General features: G+C 43.9%; 1 protein-coding gene and 1 long non-coding RNA gene across 3 annotated transcripts; one reads left to right on the plus strand and one right to left on the minus strand.

Annotated features, from left to right (window-relative positions):
- Nucleotides 1–5,711: 5,711 nt before the first annotated feature.
- On the minus strand, nt 5,712–10,984 carry LOC128079248 (uncharacterized). Its single transcript, XR_008206052.1, has 3 exons — nt 10,879–10,984; nt 6,138–7,208; nt 5,712–5,735 (listed from the first exon to the last, which is right to left on the minus strand). It is a non-coding gene; the product is annotated as an uncharacterized LOC128079248 (long non-coding RNA).
- SSTR5 (somatostatin receptor 5) lies at nt 10,493–19,046 on the plus strand. 2 transcript variants are annotated; one of them, XM_052680244.1, is made up of 2 exons: nt 10,493–10,802; nt 16,991–19,046. In XM_052680244.1, exon 2 carries the CDS (start codon nt 17,055–17,057, stop codon nt 18,165–18,167), a length of 1,113 nt encoding a protein of 370 aa, XP_052536204.1. In that variant the 5' UTR covers nt 10,493–10,802; nt 16,991–17,054; the 3' UTR covers nt 18,168–19,046. The 2 variants fall into 2 exon arrangements, with proteins under 2 accessions (XP_052536204.1, XP_052536203.1); XM_052680243.1 differs by lacking the exon at nt 10,493–10,802 and adding an exon at nt 11,059–11,189.
- Nucleotides 19,047–20,492: the final 1,446 nt, after the last annotated feature.

Below are 20,492 nucleotides of genomic sequence, written 5' to 3' on the forward strand. Positions count from 1 at the left end.
ATGAGGGAGCTACAGCCCAGTGTTCACCCCCTCTTGTCTCTCCACTTGTGCAGACCCCACTGTGCTTTTGACTAAGAACATCCGTCCCAGATTTAATGGGCTTTGACTAAAATCTCTTCAGTACAAACCTCTATGCTAAGTGCCCCTTACAGACATACCCGTGTTGAGACCCTCAAGCCAAGGCTATAAATCACCTAATAAGGCATGCTGCGATGCATTAGTTTCACTGTAATCTAATTTCACATCTAAGGTATTGAGAACTGGCTGCTGGCCACAAAATTGAGGCAACATTCTTCATTAGAGCTTGATAAATCCTACAGATGTTTATGGCAGTGTTTGAGAAAGCAGACTTAAGGGCTTTCCATGTTCATAAGAGGGTGCTTTTGCTGGGCTCTCTTTTTGAAATAAGAGTACATTTTCACATGCATAACACAAGCATTGAGGCTTGGAGTCTCAAGAAATTCATTTAGAAGGAAAGATAAACAGAGATAAATAAAGCACAGCTTGACTAAGCTTGATAGAAAGGAATCTAATGGTCTACAAAATTCATAAAGTTGATGTATGCTTCGGATTTACTCATACCTATCTCACTCTCGAAGCCTATGTTATTAATCTTTGAGGTCAGCTTCCCAGAGAAAGATGGATTCCATGCAAGTGCCACAGAAATCTAGCACATCTGGGGGTAAAGGCTTTTTATAGCAAATGAATGATGCAAAAAATGACCCAAATGAGAGAGAACTGGGATGAAATAATGTAATAGGATATCACTAGGGGATAATGGGATGGAAGTATTGGAAAATATTGAACACAGGATTTTTAAATTTAGAATGGACAAAGTGCTTATAAAAATAACCAATGGGATATTCTTATACCACTGACTACACTGGATGAATTAAATATTAGCTGTTATAACTGGAGTATCCATAGAATATCACAGTCTGTTCTTTTGTGGCACAGAGAGAGCTTGTGGATCTCGAATATTTTATTCATCCCAGTACAAAGCTTTGCAAATACCAAACCCAGATGTGTGTCAGCACTATGGAAGCTGAAGCTCAGGACAAGAACAAGGCACAGGTTCATACTGTGATTGGTGATCCTTGTCCACTGAGCTGCCAAAGGGGACGTGGGTTCTCCAGCAGTAGGCAGTTTTAAGTTGAGACGGCTCGTTGGTGTTGTTTGGGGTATCTCCTTGCTTTGTGTCACTATAATCTGGATAATCATGATGGCCTTTTGTACTCTGAAAAGTCTGACTCTCCCTGGTTCTGTATCCTTTGGTGTGAACTTTCCTTCTGCCTTGCTATAGACTCAGAGCTGGGCTGATAGGGCTTTGGGAACAGTGGAGGATGGTGACTCAGGTGATCAAATGGATTTCTTCTTGTGGCTCCACTTTGTCTCCCTGCCCCCCTCCAAATCCAATCCAGCTCGTCAATATACCAAATAAAAGCCAGGAAGAAAAGTGATACAGGTAATAATTGTGGCTGTCAAACATCTGTCCAGGCTGAAGGTGGAGAAAGTGAGTGCAGCCCTATTTCCATCAGCTGATTTTCACTTTCAGTCATCCAGCAAGCTGGAATCTCAGTATGAACTTCAGTGTGATTATCTGCAACCTGACATTAAGAAAATTGAGTTAGCATTAGAATAGGTTGGTTTGCTAGCTTAGTGGCTGCGGTGCAGAGAGACTTTTGATGCAGGCTATAATTGAAATGAAGGAAGGAGGAAGATAGATCTGATATGGAACAACAAGAAGAAAGTCAATAAGTGTCAAGAGCTCCACTCGCTTCCCTGATGCAGTGGCGTGCAGAGGACTCTGGGTGGAACACAGATACCAGTTGCTTTCAGATGCAACCTCATTCCAGTGGAGAGAAAAGATTCCCAGATTGGAAGTGTGATACCTGAGAGCCAAAGAGAGAGAAAGAGCAGGTAGAACAAATGGAAGCTGGGAGAGTATTGATTCTTGAATTTGAGAGAGCTAAAAACATTAAAAATATTTCAGAGCTCTTTCTTTCTGTGTTTGAAAATCTTAGGAAAAAATGATTGATAGTGAGGTGGTGTTGTCATGAAATGTACCTACAAAGACACCAGAGAGACAAACAGAAACAAGCAACAAAAAAATCATCATGTTTTCTGTCTTTACAGGAAATACAATGGGAATACATTGCCTGTATTTATAAAATCTTTGTAGTTAGAATAATTCCAGAATTCTCAATGCAGTTTTACACAGCATTTCATCTGCATATGCAAAATGCTCTATTAGGGTTTCTTCTCTCTAATTTCTAACCAAGGGGAATGTGAAAGCAGTATTAAGTCACAAAATTCTTGTGTGTCTTTCGAGAGAGAAATTAATTTACCCCATGCTTTGTAATTTCCCCATCTGTCAAAGAGAAGGATATTAGGCCAGACGTGTAAATAGCACTGAGATATTTGGATCCTGACATGCTGAGAGCCACAAAGGCTTCTACGTTGTGTCCTCAGCTTCAGAAAATAAAGAAGTGTAAGTAGAGGCTACATGCAAAGTCTGGATACAGAAATAATATCCTGACTTGTTCATATCTTGACTTCCAAAGAGTGATGGAAAGCAGTTGTTGGTAGAAGTTGCAGCACTCAGTAAGCTTATCGTGATTGCATGCTCCTGAGAAGGAGCAGATGTTATCAGAGCAGAGTGGGAATGTTGTCTAAAATAGGCAAGTAAAATTACTATTGTAAGTCCACCGTCACTTGATGAAATACCCTGTTGAAGGTTGCAAACAGAGAATTTAAAGAAAACACTATTTTACAAGAAATTGTTGCCTTGACTGCATGTGAATCTCGCTGGGAAATCTGTCATCTTGTTTCTGACATTTGTTCTGAGAAGGGAAGAAAAAAATCTGTTAAGAACTACACCAAGATAAGCAGTGGTAAAATTACCAACTAAGGAGCCTTCAGTGGAATGCTATAATAAGAAGGGAACATAGAGAAGAAGACAAACTTCTTATGTAAGTTATGAACCTCCATGGTCTAATAGAGGATGTTATAGCCACAAATTAAACCTCTCTGACATGAAGTCCTACTGGCCAAGAGCAATTCTTTTCTATTAAAGGGAAAAGCTACTTTACTTCTCAAGCATAGCAGCCGGGGGAAGTTTTACTAGTATAAAGCTGAAGAAGAGAAAGAGCAAAATAAAACTAATAAACTTTAAAGGAGGTCATAGGAAAGATATGTCCTCCTCTAGATGCTCGCATCTGCCACAAAGTCAATTTAGTTCTTGTTTAAGGCTGTACCTTGAGCCCTAGGGCAGTGCTGCCCATCGTATCGCAGTGTGAAATATCTGTTACGTTACAGAGCATTATACCTGCAAATGAAAGAGGTTTTGAGGGTAAAAACTGCAGGTTTCTATGCAAAGAGCAGCTTTCATCCTGCTCTGCATTCCTTTCACCCTGGCCTCTGAGCTGGAGGGCTCATTTCTGGGGGACTTCTAAACAAGTATGGTATAAGGTAGCAGGAATTACACATGGTTGAAGCTTCAAGCATGTTGCTGAGGCTCCACAGCAAACAAATACAAATTAAAAATTACATATAATTACCCAAGCAAGAGCCAGGATGTGTTGCAGTCTTACAGCAGCTTGTTCATCCACTGTCAGGGAAATAATAAGTGTTATATTTGCATTCAGGCAGAGGTGAAGGCTGAGAGCTCTCCGCGTGTACATCTGTATTACTACAGCCCAAATAATTTGCTTTAAGGTCATGGCTCTTCATGTTTTCATTAAGGCTCTCTTCAGTGCAAATGATTGTACTAATCATAATATTTGGCATGTATACAGCATTTCCAATCCACAGAAATCAAACCTTGTAAGGCTTGTACTACAAGGTAAGGCAGGCTGAGAACTGCCTGCAGACTGTCGTAAAATGAAAGGAGGACAGTGTGTTCACAGCAAACAGTATCCAATCAACCCATCATGATCAAATCTCAGCTCTAGCTAACACTTCCTGATTGCATGTGCCCTGTTTTGCTCGTGTCTACCAGCTGGACCCATGAGTCCCAGTGACAAGCTCTGGCTGGTTTCCATTTTGGTGCAGGGTAAATGATGTAGCCACACACATTTTCTTCTGAAGAGAGCAGAGATCTCACTGAAGTTCACTAACTGAACAGTTTTTAGTAATCACTTCAAATCTTGGTTACTCAGTGGAGTGATTACTAAAACTGACGAGGTGGATGCTTCACAACGGGCACAAACCTGGCAAAATAAATGTATTGCACTTCTCCATCTGCTACATTTCAGTGGAAATTATAATCAGTCACTTAAAGATCAGTCCTCTGCCTATCAAACCTTTTGGTGTGTGCAGGTTCTGTTTTCCATGACTGAGTTTGTTTTTCAGTTTCCCTCAACTGGTTTTCCAAACACTTGAATCCATCTGCCAAGGCTGGTTATCAGCATGGGAGGAAAGAAATATTCTGAGTTTGCTGCAGCCTGATCAGAAATATTCTGAACACCAGAATTAAGCCCTTTCTCTCTTGTGCATTAGTAATAGTGGAAATCACAGGTAACGCAGCCATGTGTGTTTGAAGTACTTTGGGAGGTGAGTTGTTCCTCCCCAAAAATGCCATTGAAAATTGACCAGCCTCAGTCGCAGTTTGAAATGTGGCATTGAATTAGCAAATGCATTCCTCTTTACCAAGTTTTATCTCTAAGTTTCTCAGATGAGAACATTTGCAATTCCCCGAAGCAGAAAATAAAGAGGCGAAACCAGAGCTGTGGGAATGAGGTTTCACTGCAAGCATCAAAACAAAACCTCAACAGAAATCGATATCACTTTGCAATTTAACAAGAAGCAAACATTTTGAGTGGAGAAGAAGTAAATAAAAAGAAAATAGATCTGTTCTAAATGCTGGTCTCAAAACCCGTGGTGTCCTACAAACTCCAAACACTGAAGTGAAACCTGTTGGTCACTGTCATCGCGTGTATTTCAGCAAACATCTGGCGTTTGTTCTGCGTGTGAGGAAAGCTATCAGCGCTGCTTTTCCAGCATTGTTATCAACTCACACTCCACGCTTTGCAGAACAAACTGTGCCAGCAAAACGGGCACGAGCCTCCCTGAGGAGAGGAATTGAATAAGTATTGATAGGGCATTTTTAAAGGGGGAATTAAAATATTTTAAGCACAAGACATTGTAGTTGATTAAAAAAAAAAAAAAGACACAACAGTGTAATGTTTGTTCTTCGTACGGCAAGGCATGCAAAGTGCCAGGAGGAATCCAAGGAGATGTATTCTGCCCATTAACTAAACACTTACTAGCAATAGAGAGTCTGCTAATGAGACAGGCTCAGTTCGGCACTGAAGCAAATTTGACTGTTGAATTTAATAATGAGGCTATTATGTTCCACAAATTGGCACATGCGCATCGGGAGTGTTTTTAATATTTCTTTTTGTGTGTGTGTGTGTCTGCTTCTCATTAGAAGCAAAGCAATAAATGGAAGTGAATTTGTCTGCAGACTTAATTTCTTAACGGGACCTAAAGCTCCATGTCATTTCCATTAGAAGATGGCAAAAGTGCTAACAGAGACCATGAGAAAGGATCCATGTAGAAAAAAAAAACAGCCTGAATTGTATTACACTACAGATTTTATTGTAGGCTTGGGACTTACAGTCTTGTTCCCCCATGAGGAATTCCCCAAATGAGAGCCTGCATGAGTGGCTGGTTGAGGTATGAATATGCCTATGACAGTTGTTGGGAGTATGGGAAAACCTTCCTGGTCTGCACTGAAACAAGAACAAAAGTCCAAACCTTGCATGTTTTTCTGGCTCTACCATTAAGGGAAAAAAAACATTTTTGGTCATCAGAAATCTTGTGGTTATATCACACACTAGAGAATCTTGTTGCTTCTAGAGTCTGTGAGTTTTCATTGGAGAACACTTGGAAGCCAAAGGATCACCTTCCCACCCTGCTCCTCGGAGAGAGCAGCATGTTCTGGATCTAAACTTAAAGCATACTTTACCAGCTGCCTGATTTTACCACATTGTTGCCATTTACTGCTTTCAATCCTGCAACAACTCTCCAGCCTTGTAAATATTTGTTATTAGGGCTCAGGAGCTCTCGATTTAACAGCGCTTCTCTCCTTATTTAATAAAGACTGTTCTATTAAATGATTTGCCTGTGTTTACCTGTGCATAATGAGGAATCTGGCAGAAACCAAACAAGTTTGGAGCCTCGAGATGCCGGATGTTGATCCCATTAATAACTACAAAATGAACAATGAATCATTAAGTTACCTCATCACTTTGCTCCCCATTCACAATCACAGCAGTGCAAACCACGGAGAGCACAAGACACCTATTGAACTTCATCAGCTCCACTCACACAACAAAGCAAATTTCTGAAAATGACAGAACAAGTGCAATCTCCATTTCAGTTCTGAGCACCTCAGTAGCACTGACTTGATTAGAGGAGGAGGATATTTATGCAGGGCAACTGTGAAGAAATGTAGTGAACTTTCCTTAGAAGATACCTATAAAGGGTTAAATGCTTCCTAATAATTAATAATGAGGTTCTCTTCATTGCACTGTTAGAAGATAAGCAAGATTCAGGGTAAATCAGTCTGGTTCTGAGAGATCTGGGCTCCTGGAGTGTTTTGTGTGGTTCTGTCACTTCTTTAGGATGGTCATGTAATGCCAAGTAATAGAACCTTTTACAGAAATGTTGCCTAAGGATCAAGTGCATAACTCAGAGAATCACCAGAATGCAGAGAAATTTCTTCACCTGAGTTACAGAGCTGTAAATCACCTGGTTTTCAGAAATACAAACTTCCATTTCTCCTAACAGATGCATGCACAAGGTCAATGGAAGAAAGTCACATTCTGAAGAAAATATACTGCATAGAACCTCATCTCTCTGAAAACAAAGTCTGTTAATTAAATGAAAATGCATCTACTCATGTCTTATTATAGTCTTTCAGAGTGAATCTCTGAAAACAGTGCCGAACTCAATACAGACAAGTACACTGGTTTAAAACAGGAAAAAATTGCACATATAAACATCTTTTTATACATATTCTGCTTTCAAACACTGGTCACCTCTAATATTTTTCCTGTGTCATTCATTTGATGGAACCTAGTGATTCTTTGGAAAAGATTTGCTTTGCAGCTGAAAATCTTGCCATTTTCTTCTTCATTTCAATATGGTGTTGAAATTCTCTTCAGTTGTCTGAGAGGCTCTTCTAGGATGCCAGTTAAAGACTACAGAGAAGAGAAATGAAGACAACGTTATTTAAATTGATTTTTCATCTCTAAAAACCCCCCAATCACAGAAGATTAGAAAATCAGAGCTCCAGAACTCTTCCTGTCTGCCAGTACCTCTTGTGCCATTGGAGAGGACTGTATAAAGGACAGAAGGGGGAGGGACAGGAGTGGTGGGGAATTACAGTGCATGACACCAATACATAAAACCATGGTCTCTTCAACCAAGGTCACCAATGAAGTTCATCATCAATGAACTGGGCAAAAAGTGATTCACATAACAGCCAGTCAGGCCAGAAACAGGGGCAGTTCATCAACTGCAATTATTGGTTAAAAAAACACTTGAGGAAGAGCAAGGTCAACCCCTTGGCCCATGTTTTTTCCTGCAAGAGCACTTGCAAAAGTCAGAGCCATCCATGGGTGCACTGCCACTGTGGGGGATATCCTGAGCTGCTCAGCAGTGACCAACCAGGCAGATCTTTATGCATCTCTGCCACAGGCAATTCAACAATTCAGCAACAGATGGGCCTGTAATTACAGCCCATTTGAGAGATTTTTAATGCGCTGATTTGAAAGCCATTGATTTTTCTTCCTCATAAGGAGAACAACAAAGAGGAGAGAAAACACCTCAACCTCCCTGTGATTCCCACTGCTTGGCTTTTCACAGCATATTCTGCAGGCAAAGTGAAAACATTTGGCTTCAGCCAGCCAAACCATGACCGTAATTGAATGGAGTAACTGTCTTCCAGTCAGAAGCTGAGCATTTTCTGCAAGCTTTAAAGTGTTTAAGCTGAACGCAAACCAATCACCAAAAGAAAGAAAGACAAATCTCTGCTGCAAGTGGAGTTTCTGGGAGAAGAGATTGAAAACTCAACCCCATGGCTGTGGCCTCAGGTTGGAGAAGTGATGGATGGGCTTCTGCAGACTGTGTAGTCTGAAGCTTTGAACAGCAAATGGCACAAAATGGATCCATCTATTTCTATGGTAACATGAATAGCTCAGGACTAAATTATAGCCCAAATCTCAGCTGGGTTTGAAAACTCAAAGAGCAGCCATTCTCACCCCATAGGCTTGATGGCCTCCTTCCAATTCTCATGCATGTCCTTTTCCTCAAAACTGACAATATTAAGAAAATAAATATATACATATTTAAAAATCTTAGAATCCTCAGAGGAAAATATATCTTAGCCTTCAGGCTGAGGCAAATTGAGTCTTAGGAGCCACAGCTTCATTCCCCACAACTCCTGGTGTTGCAGATTGCCCCACTGCAGCTCCACTGTCCCATGCTCTGGGGAGTCTTGTGGGGGTGAGGAATGGATGAGTTAGGATGGGTCACTTAGCCAAGAACATACTTTTCTCCTCACCATGGGACAGATCCTTAACATACAATCACTTTTAGTACAGTGGCTCCAGAAATGAACTGGGAGTAAAACACATTCTGTTCCCTCTCACTTCCTCTGTTCTCTGAGTTTGGAAGACATTACTATTGTGCTGCCATGGTTCTTCCAACCAGAGGCAATCCAGCCCCAAGTCTTCTGTTTCAACACCTCCATCTAATTCAGTTCTGAGTTCTGGACCCAAGTCTAATGCTGGGGTGTCTTATGCACAGATAATTTCCCCCTCGGCAGCAATCAGTCTCTGTTCCTCACTGCCAGGTTCAACAGGAGCGGCTGCTGACACGAGCTCTCCAGCAGTTCTTCCTTCTAAAAATATCGATCACAACTCATCTTTTCTGCTTCAGCTGAATTTTGACAAGCTGGTTCCAAAGGTGCAGGAGGAGCTTCCCGTGCAACCTGTCCCTGCAGCTCCTCTGGAGCTGTCACCTCCTTCGTGTTACAAGAAGACACCGTTTTAAAATGTAGTACAACCATTTGTCAGCAGTTTCATCATCACTCAAGATCACAGTTGGAAAAGAAGTGTTGAGGGATCACGTTATGACACTGAACTTTGGTATGCGACAAGGAACAGCTAAATAAATAGGCTTGTATCCATATCATGGCTATCTGGGAGGTATTTTTGCAGAAAGACGAGGAAAAAATAATAATAATGTGATTTGAGTTTCAGCTAGGGCAGCCCAGTCCTGTGTGCACCCATATTTTTGTGCCAGGAGCTATTTTTCTCCCCATGTTTATAGGTCTGGCATCGCTGAACTTTGGTCTCTGAGTGGGGCCATCAGCCACTGAAAGCATGACAACAGGTAATGTTCACAGATAGCCCTTGTGCTGCCTTCTTTGGTTCAGAAATACAGTGTTGCCATTGTCTCAAGTGGGTAAAGAATTCCATAAGCAATGAGAGCTTTTGGAAACTTTCTCTGTCACAGCGCAGATCCTGCTAGGAATACTGCTGGCAAGGTGCAAAGGCAGCTGTTTTCATCGGGGACAGTTGGTGACTTTCATGTTTTCTCGGCAACTTTTTTTTTTGTGTCACAAATGCTAATAAAATGCTAATAAAATATATGAGGGAAATTCATTAAATTAGCCCTATTTTGATTCAAGCTGATATTCACAGTGGGGCTATTGTATCGCATTTTGCTTGGCACATTTTCAAAGAAGGTAATCAAAATCTCCTCTTCTGTTTATCATCCCAAGTCTATTTTTATCAGATGATTCTCCCCATTGTCATGGCAAGAGCAGACTGGAGTCTTAGTTCAATTTAGCAATACATGACCATAAATACATCAGCAGATTGAATTAGAAAGTGACATGCCAAAAGCAGCTTTCTCCTCTCTTTTTTGCATTCACACATCTGACTCAATCACAGATCTCTAATTGAAAAGCCTCAGCGGTGGATTAAGATCATATACATTATTACGAAGCACGACATCCCGTGCATGCTGATGACAGCAGGAGCTGTTGGCAGGGCTGGGAGCCCCAGGTTTGCAGGGAGCACAGCTGTTGCTCTAACCCCATAACATGTGCAAGGGGACAGGCTGAGCTCTGGATGGCACCACTGTGGGTGTTCACATGTGTAACAGTGAAGGGAGAGGGTGGAATACAGCTCGAATTCACTTGTTGCATTCAAAGAACAAAATATCTCAGCGGAACCCCAGTGAAGTCAGTGGGAGTTTGGGAGGGAGTAAAGCAAGCACCAAGTTTAGCCTGACAGCCTGCATACCGAGCCCTGCATCTTTCTGCTAGCTGGCGATGTGAGATTCCAAACCCCCACGTAGGACTGAAGCTCTTGCAGGGTGCTGGCCGCGATCCTGTCGCTCAGCCTGCCCCACGCTCCGTGCTCGGGGACAGGCGTATAAAACAAAGGTGACGAACACGACGGTCCCCTCTCATTGCCCCACAAGGAGCGAGCACGGTCAGGTGCTGTGCGCTCGGGGGAGCAGCTGCGAGTGCCCTGCGCCCTGGGAGGGGGCTCGCTCCAAATGAGCCTGCGGGAGTCTTTAAAAGCACTTCTCGGAACTGGGAGAGAATTAAATCGGGAGAGGAAATGCAGCTCTCCTTTGGTGCCCTTTCTCTGTCGGCACGGCGTGGGTGCTGCCAGCCCCTCCCAGCTTCCCCCGCAAAGCGCAGAGCCCTCACCCGTGCCGGGGGGCTGCAGGCTCTCAGGGGCCGAAGGATGGAGCAACAGGGGAGGCGCAGCCAGGTAAAGGAGCTCGGGGAGGAAGTACGGGTATGCGGGGAGAGCGCGGAGAGCGCGGAGCATCCCGACGGCTCCCTACCTCCAGCCCAACTTTCTGCAGCGGGGGCGGCCTCAGGCTGCCTCCTCCCGGGCTGTAGCACCCTCCCCTGCCGCTATTCCGTTCCCTCCCTCCTTCCAGCCCCGGCCCGGAGCCCCGTCTCTCCTCCCCGGGGGAGCGGCCGCCGTCCCCGCCCGCCGCCAGGGGAGGGGGGGGGGGGTGAGAAGCGGCGGAGCTCGGGGTGCGCTCCCGGAGCGGGGAGCGGCCCGGGCGGCTGCAACTGGAGCAGCGCGGCAGCGCCGGGGGAGCGGAGCGGCTCCGGACCCGGCGGACAGCACTCCCTGCAGCTGCAGGTAATCGTTATCGGGGGAGAATGGGGGCAGGGAAAGCGGCTGGGGGCGCCGAAAGGGATGGGAAAGTCAGGAAGGGATGGGGACAGGACAGGAGGGGGCTTTGCATAGCGCACCTCGCTTTTGGGCTCTCTGGGATGAAAGAAGAACCGGAGCGCTCGGTTTCATTTGCAGCTCCTTCCGAAGCAAGCAGCGATCCCGAGTCTGCCCTCCGCACGGGGCTTTTGCTGCTGGAGAGCGGAGCGGCCCCATCCCGGTTGGAGGGATGGAGAGATGCAGTGTTTGAAGCAGACAATCCTTAGCGGTGCTCTAAAGCGGCTGCTTGAAAGGCACCAGCGGTCGGGATGCTCAGAGACAGCCTGACACACTACCTAGCGCTGCTTGAACCCCACTGTGACCCAAAAAGCTGCATAGCCTTGAGTGCTCTCAGCCAGGCACATAACAGGATGTGGCACAGAAAGCTGTGGGAAGCTATTGCGAATGTGTGATTCTCCTTAATGATAAAAGAGAGAATAGCAGGAGGGGTCAAGAGTGCTCTGGGATGTCACTGAGAGGCTGACAGTCAAGGTCAGAGTGGAGTCCTGGGAGTCATCATCAGTCAGAGTTGGGAGCAACGCTGTGTCCCAGTGCCTCGGTGTCTGATAGCAGCTTCCAGCATCCGCAGTCATAGGCACAGCTTGTTCTTACACTGCCCAGACCTTTGCACTGAAAAGCAGGGAAAGAACACCCCTGCTCAGGTGTTTTGACCTTGCACACTTGTAAAGATAAACCAGAGGTTTCTAATGATACCAGGCAGTAAGGATGCCTGCGGGTCATACCATTACTTAGGGTGCTGGGATCAGCATGTTAGTGCCCATGTTGGAAACTTCAGCTCCTGGGGCACTTTGTGGCTGGGGCTTGGTGGCTGGCACTGGCACTGCTGACATGGGGAGCATAGAAGCAGAGACGACAAACTCAGGAGGGGGCACAGGACTGCTGGAAGGACAGGTGCTCCCAGGGCTCTCCTCCCAGAGGCAGTCCCTACGCTGAAGGCATCTCTGCTCTTTCCAACTCTCTCTCAGCCTGGGAGCAGGTAAAGGCTGTGGTTAATTGCTCCTTAACTGAACTGCCTTTGATTCTGAAATCAGCTCAGTTTCAATAGATTGCAGGGAAGAAAAATATTGCCCTGGAATTTGAGCAGCAGTCAGAGTTCAGCCCCAAACACACCTGCCCAAGTGTGAACATGAAGGTGTCAGGCTGTGCACCTTCCTCTGGCTCCAACTGCTTAAATAACTGATCCAGAAGCCACATCAGCAGCATGTGACTTCACAGCTGTTCCTGTGACAGGACCCCCTCAGCCAAAAGTGAGTAATCTCTGAGTATAACAGAGCTTGAAATTTGTTTTTTGGGGAAGAAAAAGTATTTGGCAAAAGCAAAATTGCTTTATGGGCCATCTGCAAACTGAAAATAAGATCAAGTTATCAGGTAGGCTAACCACAGAGCACTGTAGGAAATGCTGGGCTGAGGAGAGCAGTAAAGTGGTGCTGATTTGAAAATATAGTTCCTAGAGAAACTGATAGTGCTAGAAGTGGCAAGACATTATTCAATTTTGACTTCAGTTTATCTCTGCTTAATACCTATACAGCTAGTCAAAACAGAAAACCAATTTAGTGCAAGAAAGTTGTTTTGATGTATCTTCTATAGAGAAAAATCAATCATTCCAGGGTTGGATTTTGGTGGGTTTTTTTTGTTTTTTTTTTTTTTGTTTTGTTTTTTTTGTTTTTTTTTTTTTTTGTTTTTGTTTTTGTTTTTTTGGAGTGAAATAAACACTTGAGAAATACCAAACAGTAGAACTAACAAGGAAGGTGTTCCTGTCTGAATTGAACACGGTGGAATCCAGTGGGGGGAGATAGGGAAACCCAATAGTATTGTGTATGAGATGATGAGATTGGTAAGCTGTTTCAGAGATGCTGGCTTTGTGCAGGTTAGCTACAGTTATCATAGCTGCAAGAAGTCGAAGCAGGTCTTGGCACGGTGCTGTATCCCTTCCCAACCCTCTCCCAGGGTAGCAGGGCGATTTCAGAGCTGCTCCCACCTCTGCCTCCTCCCGTCTGTGCACCTACAGCTCACTGCCCGGCCTCTGCCTGCTCCACCACTGCAAGTGTGGAGCCTGGGGCTGCATGGGCTGCATTCAAGAAAGCAGATGATGAACATTCATCCCCCAAAAGGGCAGAGTACTAAGGAGCAGTAGAGGCTTTTTCCTCTTACACCAAGTAGCTCTATTAACATGATGCAGCCAAGTCTATGGGATGGGGGAAGACATGACTGTCAGGTACTTCTTGGATAGATACTTCTTAGATACTTGCCCAGTTGTTTCTTCTAGTTACTACCAAGACCATCTGCTTTAAAAGCAGATCTGAGTTACTATTTAGTCTATTGCTGTTATTCTGAATCTGAAAGCAGTCGCCTGCCTTTCTGTTGTTGTAATTATCTTCACAGCAATTATGTTTGATGCTGAATAAGAGAGAGTTATGATTCCAGTGGTAAATAGGCAGCAAGATCAAATCTTGACTCACCAAATTAGATTTCTTTGTGTAATTCCTTCTTGATCCTGAATGTACCCAGCTCTGTCTTAGATGCAATGCGTCTCATAGCATTATTTTGCTTTGCTATTGAAACCACAGCCAGGAGGAATTCCAACCTTGATCCGCTTGGACATTCAGGTTTGTTCTTCCTCATGTTCTGATGATACTTCAGTCACTAATAGGCTGATGCATGCTATCAGATGGAGACATTCTCTTGTGCCTGGCAAAAGCATATTTGTTTAAACAGAGAGGTTTTCATAAAGGCAAATACTTTTTATTCCAGATAGTGTGGTCTGTACCATAGCATCTCTGCTATTTCTTCTCTCTCACTTTTCCTGGATATGGACACAGGCAGTCAGACTTGTTCAGGTGGATACCTGGCTACTTTCAGGGTACTGCTCTGTAGAAGAAGTTGTTCCATTATAGCAGCGTTTACTCTGGATCTATGTTCTTAGCTCCGTTCTCCTCTTTGGTTTGTATATTTTAAGCAAAAAGCATGTCATTTATGAAGTCTAGTTATGAATCCATTTGGTGATCCTGGGTAGTCTTCCAGTAGTACCTCTAGGAGATCAAACACTAAAGGGAAAAAAATCTGGGTGAGAAAATGTCCCCTTGAGGTGTTTTTTATTAATCCATTAATAAAGAATACCAAAACAGGATATCATTCAGCATCTCTTAATTATATTTAGTCATCCTGTGTTGAGGTTCATGGTCATTAACTGCTGTAGTGGCAATATCAGTTGAGACAAAATTGCACTATTGAGGGGAAAGCTATCAGGCAGGGAGAAAATCTCCTATGTTGTTGTTGTGCTCTACTGTATTCCAGGATATCAGCAGTTAAGATGTATGGCATCATGGTATAACTGGCTTAATGTTCACAATAAATGAAGAGCAGATCCCCCAAATACCAAAGAAATGGGGAGACGATCACAGCTGCTGCTGAAGGAGGCTGGAAGGGCTGACTCCTCCATGGAAGATGTACAAAGGTCCTTCCAGAAAATCTTTTTTGTGATCAGGGCTACCAGCAGTCGGAAGAGCCTGATGTTGTACAGTAGGTTCTCTCCAGAGTGAGCAGGAATTTAAGGGCATTCACAAAAAGAAACTCCTCTTGCTGCCTTCCTTAAAACTTGAATGCTAAATGTGGTGGAAGGTGCATCAGGCTTGAAGAAGATGCTGTGCAATTTCTATAGTCAACTATTTCAGTGATACACAGTGTGGGGAAAGAGGAAGCAATGTTAGAAGAAGCACATCCACCCTCATTTTTAAAAGTGCTGGGATGGGAGCTGCACACTGCTGCACTTCCTGACCTTCTCTTCCTGATCCTTTTGGAATTAGGAAGTCTTTAAGGTCCCAGACAGCATCGAGACCTCCCCCCCCCCCCCAGATACCATGGCAGCTTATTCAGAACCCATAGATTTCCCCCACCATTTCTCATCTCCATCTCCAAGCCAGCATTTGTTTGCACTTTGGCAGCTCTCAGCCTTACTGTCCCTGCCGCCCTGGATTTCTGATTTCTCTGGTACATCTCCTCCTAGCCACAGAGTTGCATGTGAAACACCTACTCCCCATCTGCACGTTTCCAAATCAGAACAGCGTATTTATGATCACTACTGGTAGCTGGAGGGACTTCTCCTCTCACCCACTGCAGTTTTTCTCACCCAAAGAGAAAGCACAGTAACCAGCTCATGGAGGTGTTTGCATTCCTCTTAGAAACAAGACTCTTGCAAGTTTACATGATGCTGAATATTGCTTTTTCTTGAAAGCATGGGCACAATGTGGGCTGGGTGTTTCTGGCTTAATCTTGGAGCCAGATTCAAGCTCCTTTATTATTATGGACACTCAACCATCAGATAAATGGGAGCAGAAGTTGCTGGGTGCATCTTCCATGAGCACCTTAACCACTGTACACTGCCCAAACTTGGGAGATAATTTGGGCTGTGTTCTGCATTTTATACCACTCTTGTATCTTTTATGTTTCTCTTTTATAGCAAGAAGCTTTGACCCTTTTACAGCAGGAAGGTTTATAAACATCTACTTAGACCATGCTCAGACAAAGATCTAATAAATATCCTTGTGAATCAAGCATGCCGCAGAATCAAAGCTGGAGAAAATTTCAAGCCTTTTCAGACTGTCTGACAAAAAGCATATGCCTTCATCAAATCAGCTCAGCTCTCCATGCTTTCAGAGGGCTGCCCGCCACATTCTGGATCTCATGTAGAAGAAATGAGCTTCTGAGATTAAAAAGCACATTTCTAGGTGAGAGGAGAGGGATTCAGAAACCTTAATGGGAGCAAAATCTTGAGAGAGAGAAAAGAAACAGTTTGTTCCTTTTCTTTGGAGAGAATTCTCATCTGTGTGTGGATGACCTGACCTGGTGGAAAAGAGGTCCCAGAGGTGGTGCCTTCCATTTGGGCATTCATTGATTCTTTTTTTTTTGATAGGGTTTTGTCAGTTGTTATGGAGAGTTGTCTCCCCACCTACACAGCTGCCCTGCGCTCTGGAGGCTTTCAATTGGCTCTGCCAGGCAGCAAGTGGCGTTTGAATGTATCAACTGAGACTGTTTCTATGTAAACAGGGAGACCTGTGAAACATTGCAGCGGTGCTTCAGATGCACAAAGCCAGAAGCTATCTTTGGCTCAGGGTTGTGAAAGCCCCCCAAGCTGCGCAGGAGTGAGATGGGGCTGTTGGCTCCTCAGCCTCTCCAGGCACCTCGGCCAAAGCAACAGCAGGAGGGCCCCAAGCTGGACTTTAAAGCTTTTGATGCTAGAGCCGGGGTGGTACTTTCAGATAGTCTTACATGTACTCACTGTGTCATCTAAAATTACTTTCTAAGTTGTTTTCTATATCAGATTGTAGACAGAAAACTAAGAGGGGAGGTAGGTTTTGGGTTAGCGTGTTTTTGGACCAGTTCACTGCAGGAAACCTGCTATCTCTGATTGTAAATTGTGATGGCCATCACGCTCTCTCATCTCCCTTGCATTTCCCAGTGGGATGCTTTCTGTGTTACTGCATGCAGCTCCTTAAAATTAAACAGAAACCATCAACTGTGTATGATCGCTTGGGCTCTCATTATGAGATGCCTTTGTCCTGGCCTTGCTGTTATCACACGTGCTGAATGTGTAATTCAAACAGAATTCTGACTACAGTTAGGAAAATAAATGATGTGTAAATCTTTGAATTCACTTTTTCTTTTTCTTTCTCTCCCCTCCCATCTTTTTTTTTTTATCTTCCTCTTTTTAGGAATGAGATGCCCATGAAGTTTAATCTCTGTTAGCCTGAAAAGAAAAACTGGGGAATAAGAGTTATGGATCCTTTATACTTTTCCAACGCATTTAACATGGACTCCAGTTCCAGTGATTTGAACTCCTCGCTGCTGACAAATACAACAGAGAATGGGACACTCTCAGAGCAGCTCCCATTCAAATACATCCACAAAGTCCTGATCCCCATCTTTTACATCCTTGTATGTGCAGTTGGACTCAGTGGCAACACATTGGTCATTTACGTGGTTTTGCGCTATGCCAAGATGAAAACTGTCACCAACATTTACATCTTGAATTTGGCTGTTGCTGATGTACTCTTCATGTTGGGCCTACCCTTCCTGGCCACCCAGAATGCCATCTCCTACTGGCCTTTTGGCTCCTTTCTGTGCAGGCTGGTTATGACCGTAGATGGTATTAACCAATTCACAAGTATTTTCTGTTTGACTGTGATGAGCATGGACCGCTACCTGGCAGTAGTTCATCCCATTAAATCAACCAAATGGAGACGTCCCAGGGTGGCCAAACTCATCAGTATGACTGTCTGGACGTTCTCATTCCTGGTGGTGCTTCCAGTCTTCATCTTTTCAGATGTGCAGGAAGACTTTCACACCTGCAACATGAACTGGCCAGAGCCTGTCAACATCTGGTCTGCAGCGTTCATCATTTACACGTCTGTCCTTGGGTTCTTTGGTCCTTTGTTGGTGATCTGTCTGTGCTACTTGCTGATTGTGATTAAAGTCAAATCTTCAGGGATTCGTGTTGGGTCTACAAGGCGCAGGAGATCAGAGAGGAAAGTGACCAGGATGGTGGTGATCATTGTGGTTGTCTTTGTGTTCTGCTGGCTCCCATTTTACATGATGAACATTGTCAATTTGATATTTATCCTGCCAGAAGACCCTGTGCTGGTGGGGGTGTATTTCTTCGTGGTGGTCCTGTCCTATGCGAACAGCTGTGCCAACCCTATTCTTTATGGATTTCTTTCTGACAACTTCAAGCAGAGTTTTCAGAAAGTCCTTTGCCTCCGAAAGGGCAATGGCATAGAGGATGGTGACCCCATTGAACATAGGCAAGAGAACAGCAGTCGCTTGCAGGAATCAATGTTAACCCAGAGGAATGTTGAATTCAATGGACACATGCAGACTAGCAAGGTGTGAGGGCATGGTCTGGGACTGTCAAGAACTTGTAGACCTGGAGAACTTGAGACTTAAGGGAAGGACGAAATCACAACTAAAATCTGGAGGCCCACCAGCTCCAATTAATGTACAGAGCCTTCTTTTCACTCCCTTCCCTTTCACAGCTAAAAGTGCTCTGGGTTATACTGAGCTGTGTGAAGTTCTCGTGCTGTTTCAACTAAGGCAGTCAGATGTACGTTACTGCTTCCTGTACTCTAGAGAACTGATCTACTGGTAGACACTGCCATCTTTGTCCTAATTCAGTAATCCAAAACAACACTAAACCTGTTCTAACTACTTCGTTAAGCTGAGCTTGTGGCTGGGGTCAGCTCAAAACAGAAAACAGCTCAAATAATTCCTGTGAAAATACCTTTGAAAGTCTTCAAGGGGATCTCTTAAAAGAAAGTACATTATTCCTCAACAAAGTTCTACACAAAAAAGGTCACAGCACTGATCTTGAAATTATGTAAAATCCATTGTTTTAGAGTGTAGTCCCCTTGCACTGTTTTACTGTTATTAATCCGTATAAACCTCAAAGTATTTGGGAGTTTTTCAAATAGCAAGAAAGAATAATAATGAAAAAAAAAAAAAGTAGGAGAAAAATGTTGAAAGGATTCAACATGTTCATAATACTTTCACATTCTAAACCAAACTGCATATAAAATGTAATGTAACCACTTTATTATTATGTAAGTCAAAATGATCGTGAAGTGCTGGCAAGCTGTTGTGTATATTTATTGGTTCTGAATGTAAGTATGGATGTGAATTCAAGCTGTATTTTCGGAAATTAAAACAAGTTCAACCCCTTTTTGGCTTTCTATTGCACAGATTCTTCAAGCATTTTCTGGCAATGCAAACAAAAAGATACAGCTGAGGCTTACCTTATCGTGGATGCAATAGAGTTTATTTGGATGGGGGCAATGTGGGAACCTCAGTCCAACTCAGACATCGAAGTCTGTGTCTTATGGTGCTTGAGATCTCAACAGATAAACAGACCCCAAGTGACTGATGTGACACCAGACAGCAGGATGGGGAAGAAAGAGCAGGACGCAGATCCGACTCCTGCCTCACAGCTGACCCAAAACACTTGCACTGTTAAGTGAGGGATCTTCTACAGTGAAAGGATGAAAACAAATTACAGGTTTGTTTTAATGTTGGCAAAAGGCATTTAATCTCATCAGAAATTGCTTTATGCCACTGCTGTCACCCATGCAGGTCAAATGGTCCTGCAAGGAGATTTATTTGTGAGTAATAGAATGCAGGGCAGTGAGACAAAAGCAGAGAGCATCTCAGCTACTCCTTGCAAACTTTGGTGGCCCTTATCATCTCTAGGGGACATGGCTGGGCCACAGCACCAGCAGTAAATATCAGCCTGCCAGTGTACAAATAAGGCACGTTATTCATAAAAACTCCTAACAAACATGAAACTGACACAGATCCCTTCAGGGCTGCAATACAGTGAAAGATGGATGAGAATGGAGAGATGGAGAACCTCAGTGTTGAGATTACTGCAGAATCTGGGGCAAGGACTGAGTACACCAGGCACACACTCATAGGATTCACTGATTCTTAGATTCTCACTCCTACCTAGTGCTGTTGGCTGCATATGCAGCATTTTCCTTCTCCGTGCTGTCATTCTCAGTCACACTTGCATTCCCGAAGCACAAGAAATTACTGGATGCCATGAGAGACAGCTGTGGGGTAAATGCAGAGCCTGCTGTGCCTCACCACAGGGGCTTTTGGGCTTCTTGCAATAGCCCATCTTCCGTGCACCTGCACTATACCAGAAACTTTAATTCAAAATTACAGCACAACCAGTCATACATTGATTAATTAAGTCAAGCAAAATTTATTATTTCTGGAATTATCAGGCTGTTCAAGGTATAAATCAACTCTCTTATCAGTTCTTGAGACACATGGAGTAATTAACGCAGGCCTTCATGTCATCTTTGCCAACTCCATCTGCCTCCAGTTGATTAGCCAGAAGTTCTTCTCCAGCGACAGAATTAGAAAACCCATTTTAGTTCACAGATCAGTTTGCAAGCAGCAGTAATAATTGATGCTCTCACAGAGGGAGGCTGCCTTGCATGCACAACATCAGTATTGCTCTGTAGAAATGCAGTTTGCACGGTACATCCATGCCATCCTTCATCCATCACAAGCTTCAGTTCATCAACAGTTGATCAACATCTGGCCATGAGCCAGCAGTGTGCTCTGCTGGCCAAGAAGGCCAATGGGACTCTGGGGGGCATTGCACAGTGAGGCCAGCAGGTGGGGGAGGTGCTCTTTCCCTCTGTCTGACCTGGG

Source organism: Tympanuchus pallidicinctus, unplaced genomic scaffold (assembly GCF_026119805.1).
Source record: "Tympanuchus pallidicinctus isolate F22 unplaced genomic scaffold, pur_lepc_1.0 scaffold18, whole genome shotgun sequence".
Lineage (NCBI taxonomy): Eukaryota > Metazoa > Chordata > Aves > Galliformes > Phasianidae > Tympanuchus > Tympanuchus pallidicinctus.

What these genes read in the sequence shown, in the direction of transcription:
- SSTR5 (XM_052680244.1), top strand. Translation starts at nt 17,055, where the DNA reads ATGGATCCTTTATACTTTTCCAACGCATTTAACATGGACTCCAGTTCC.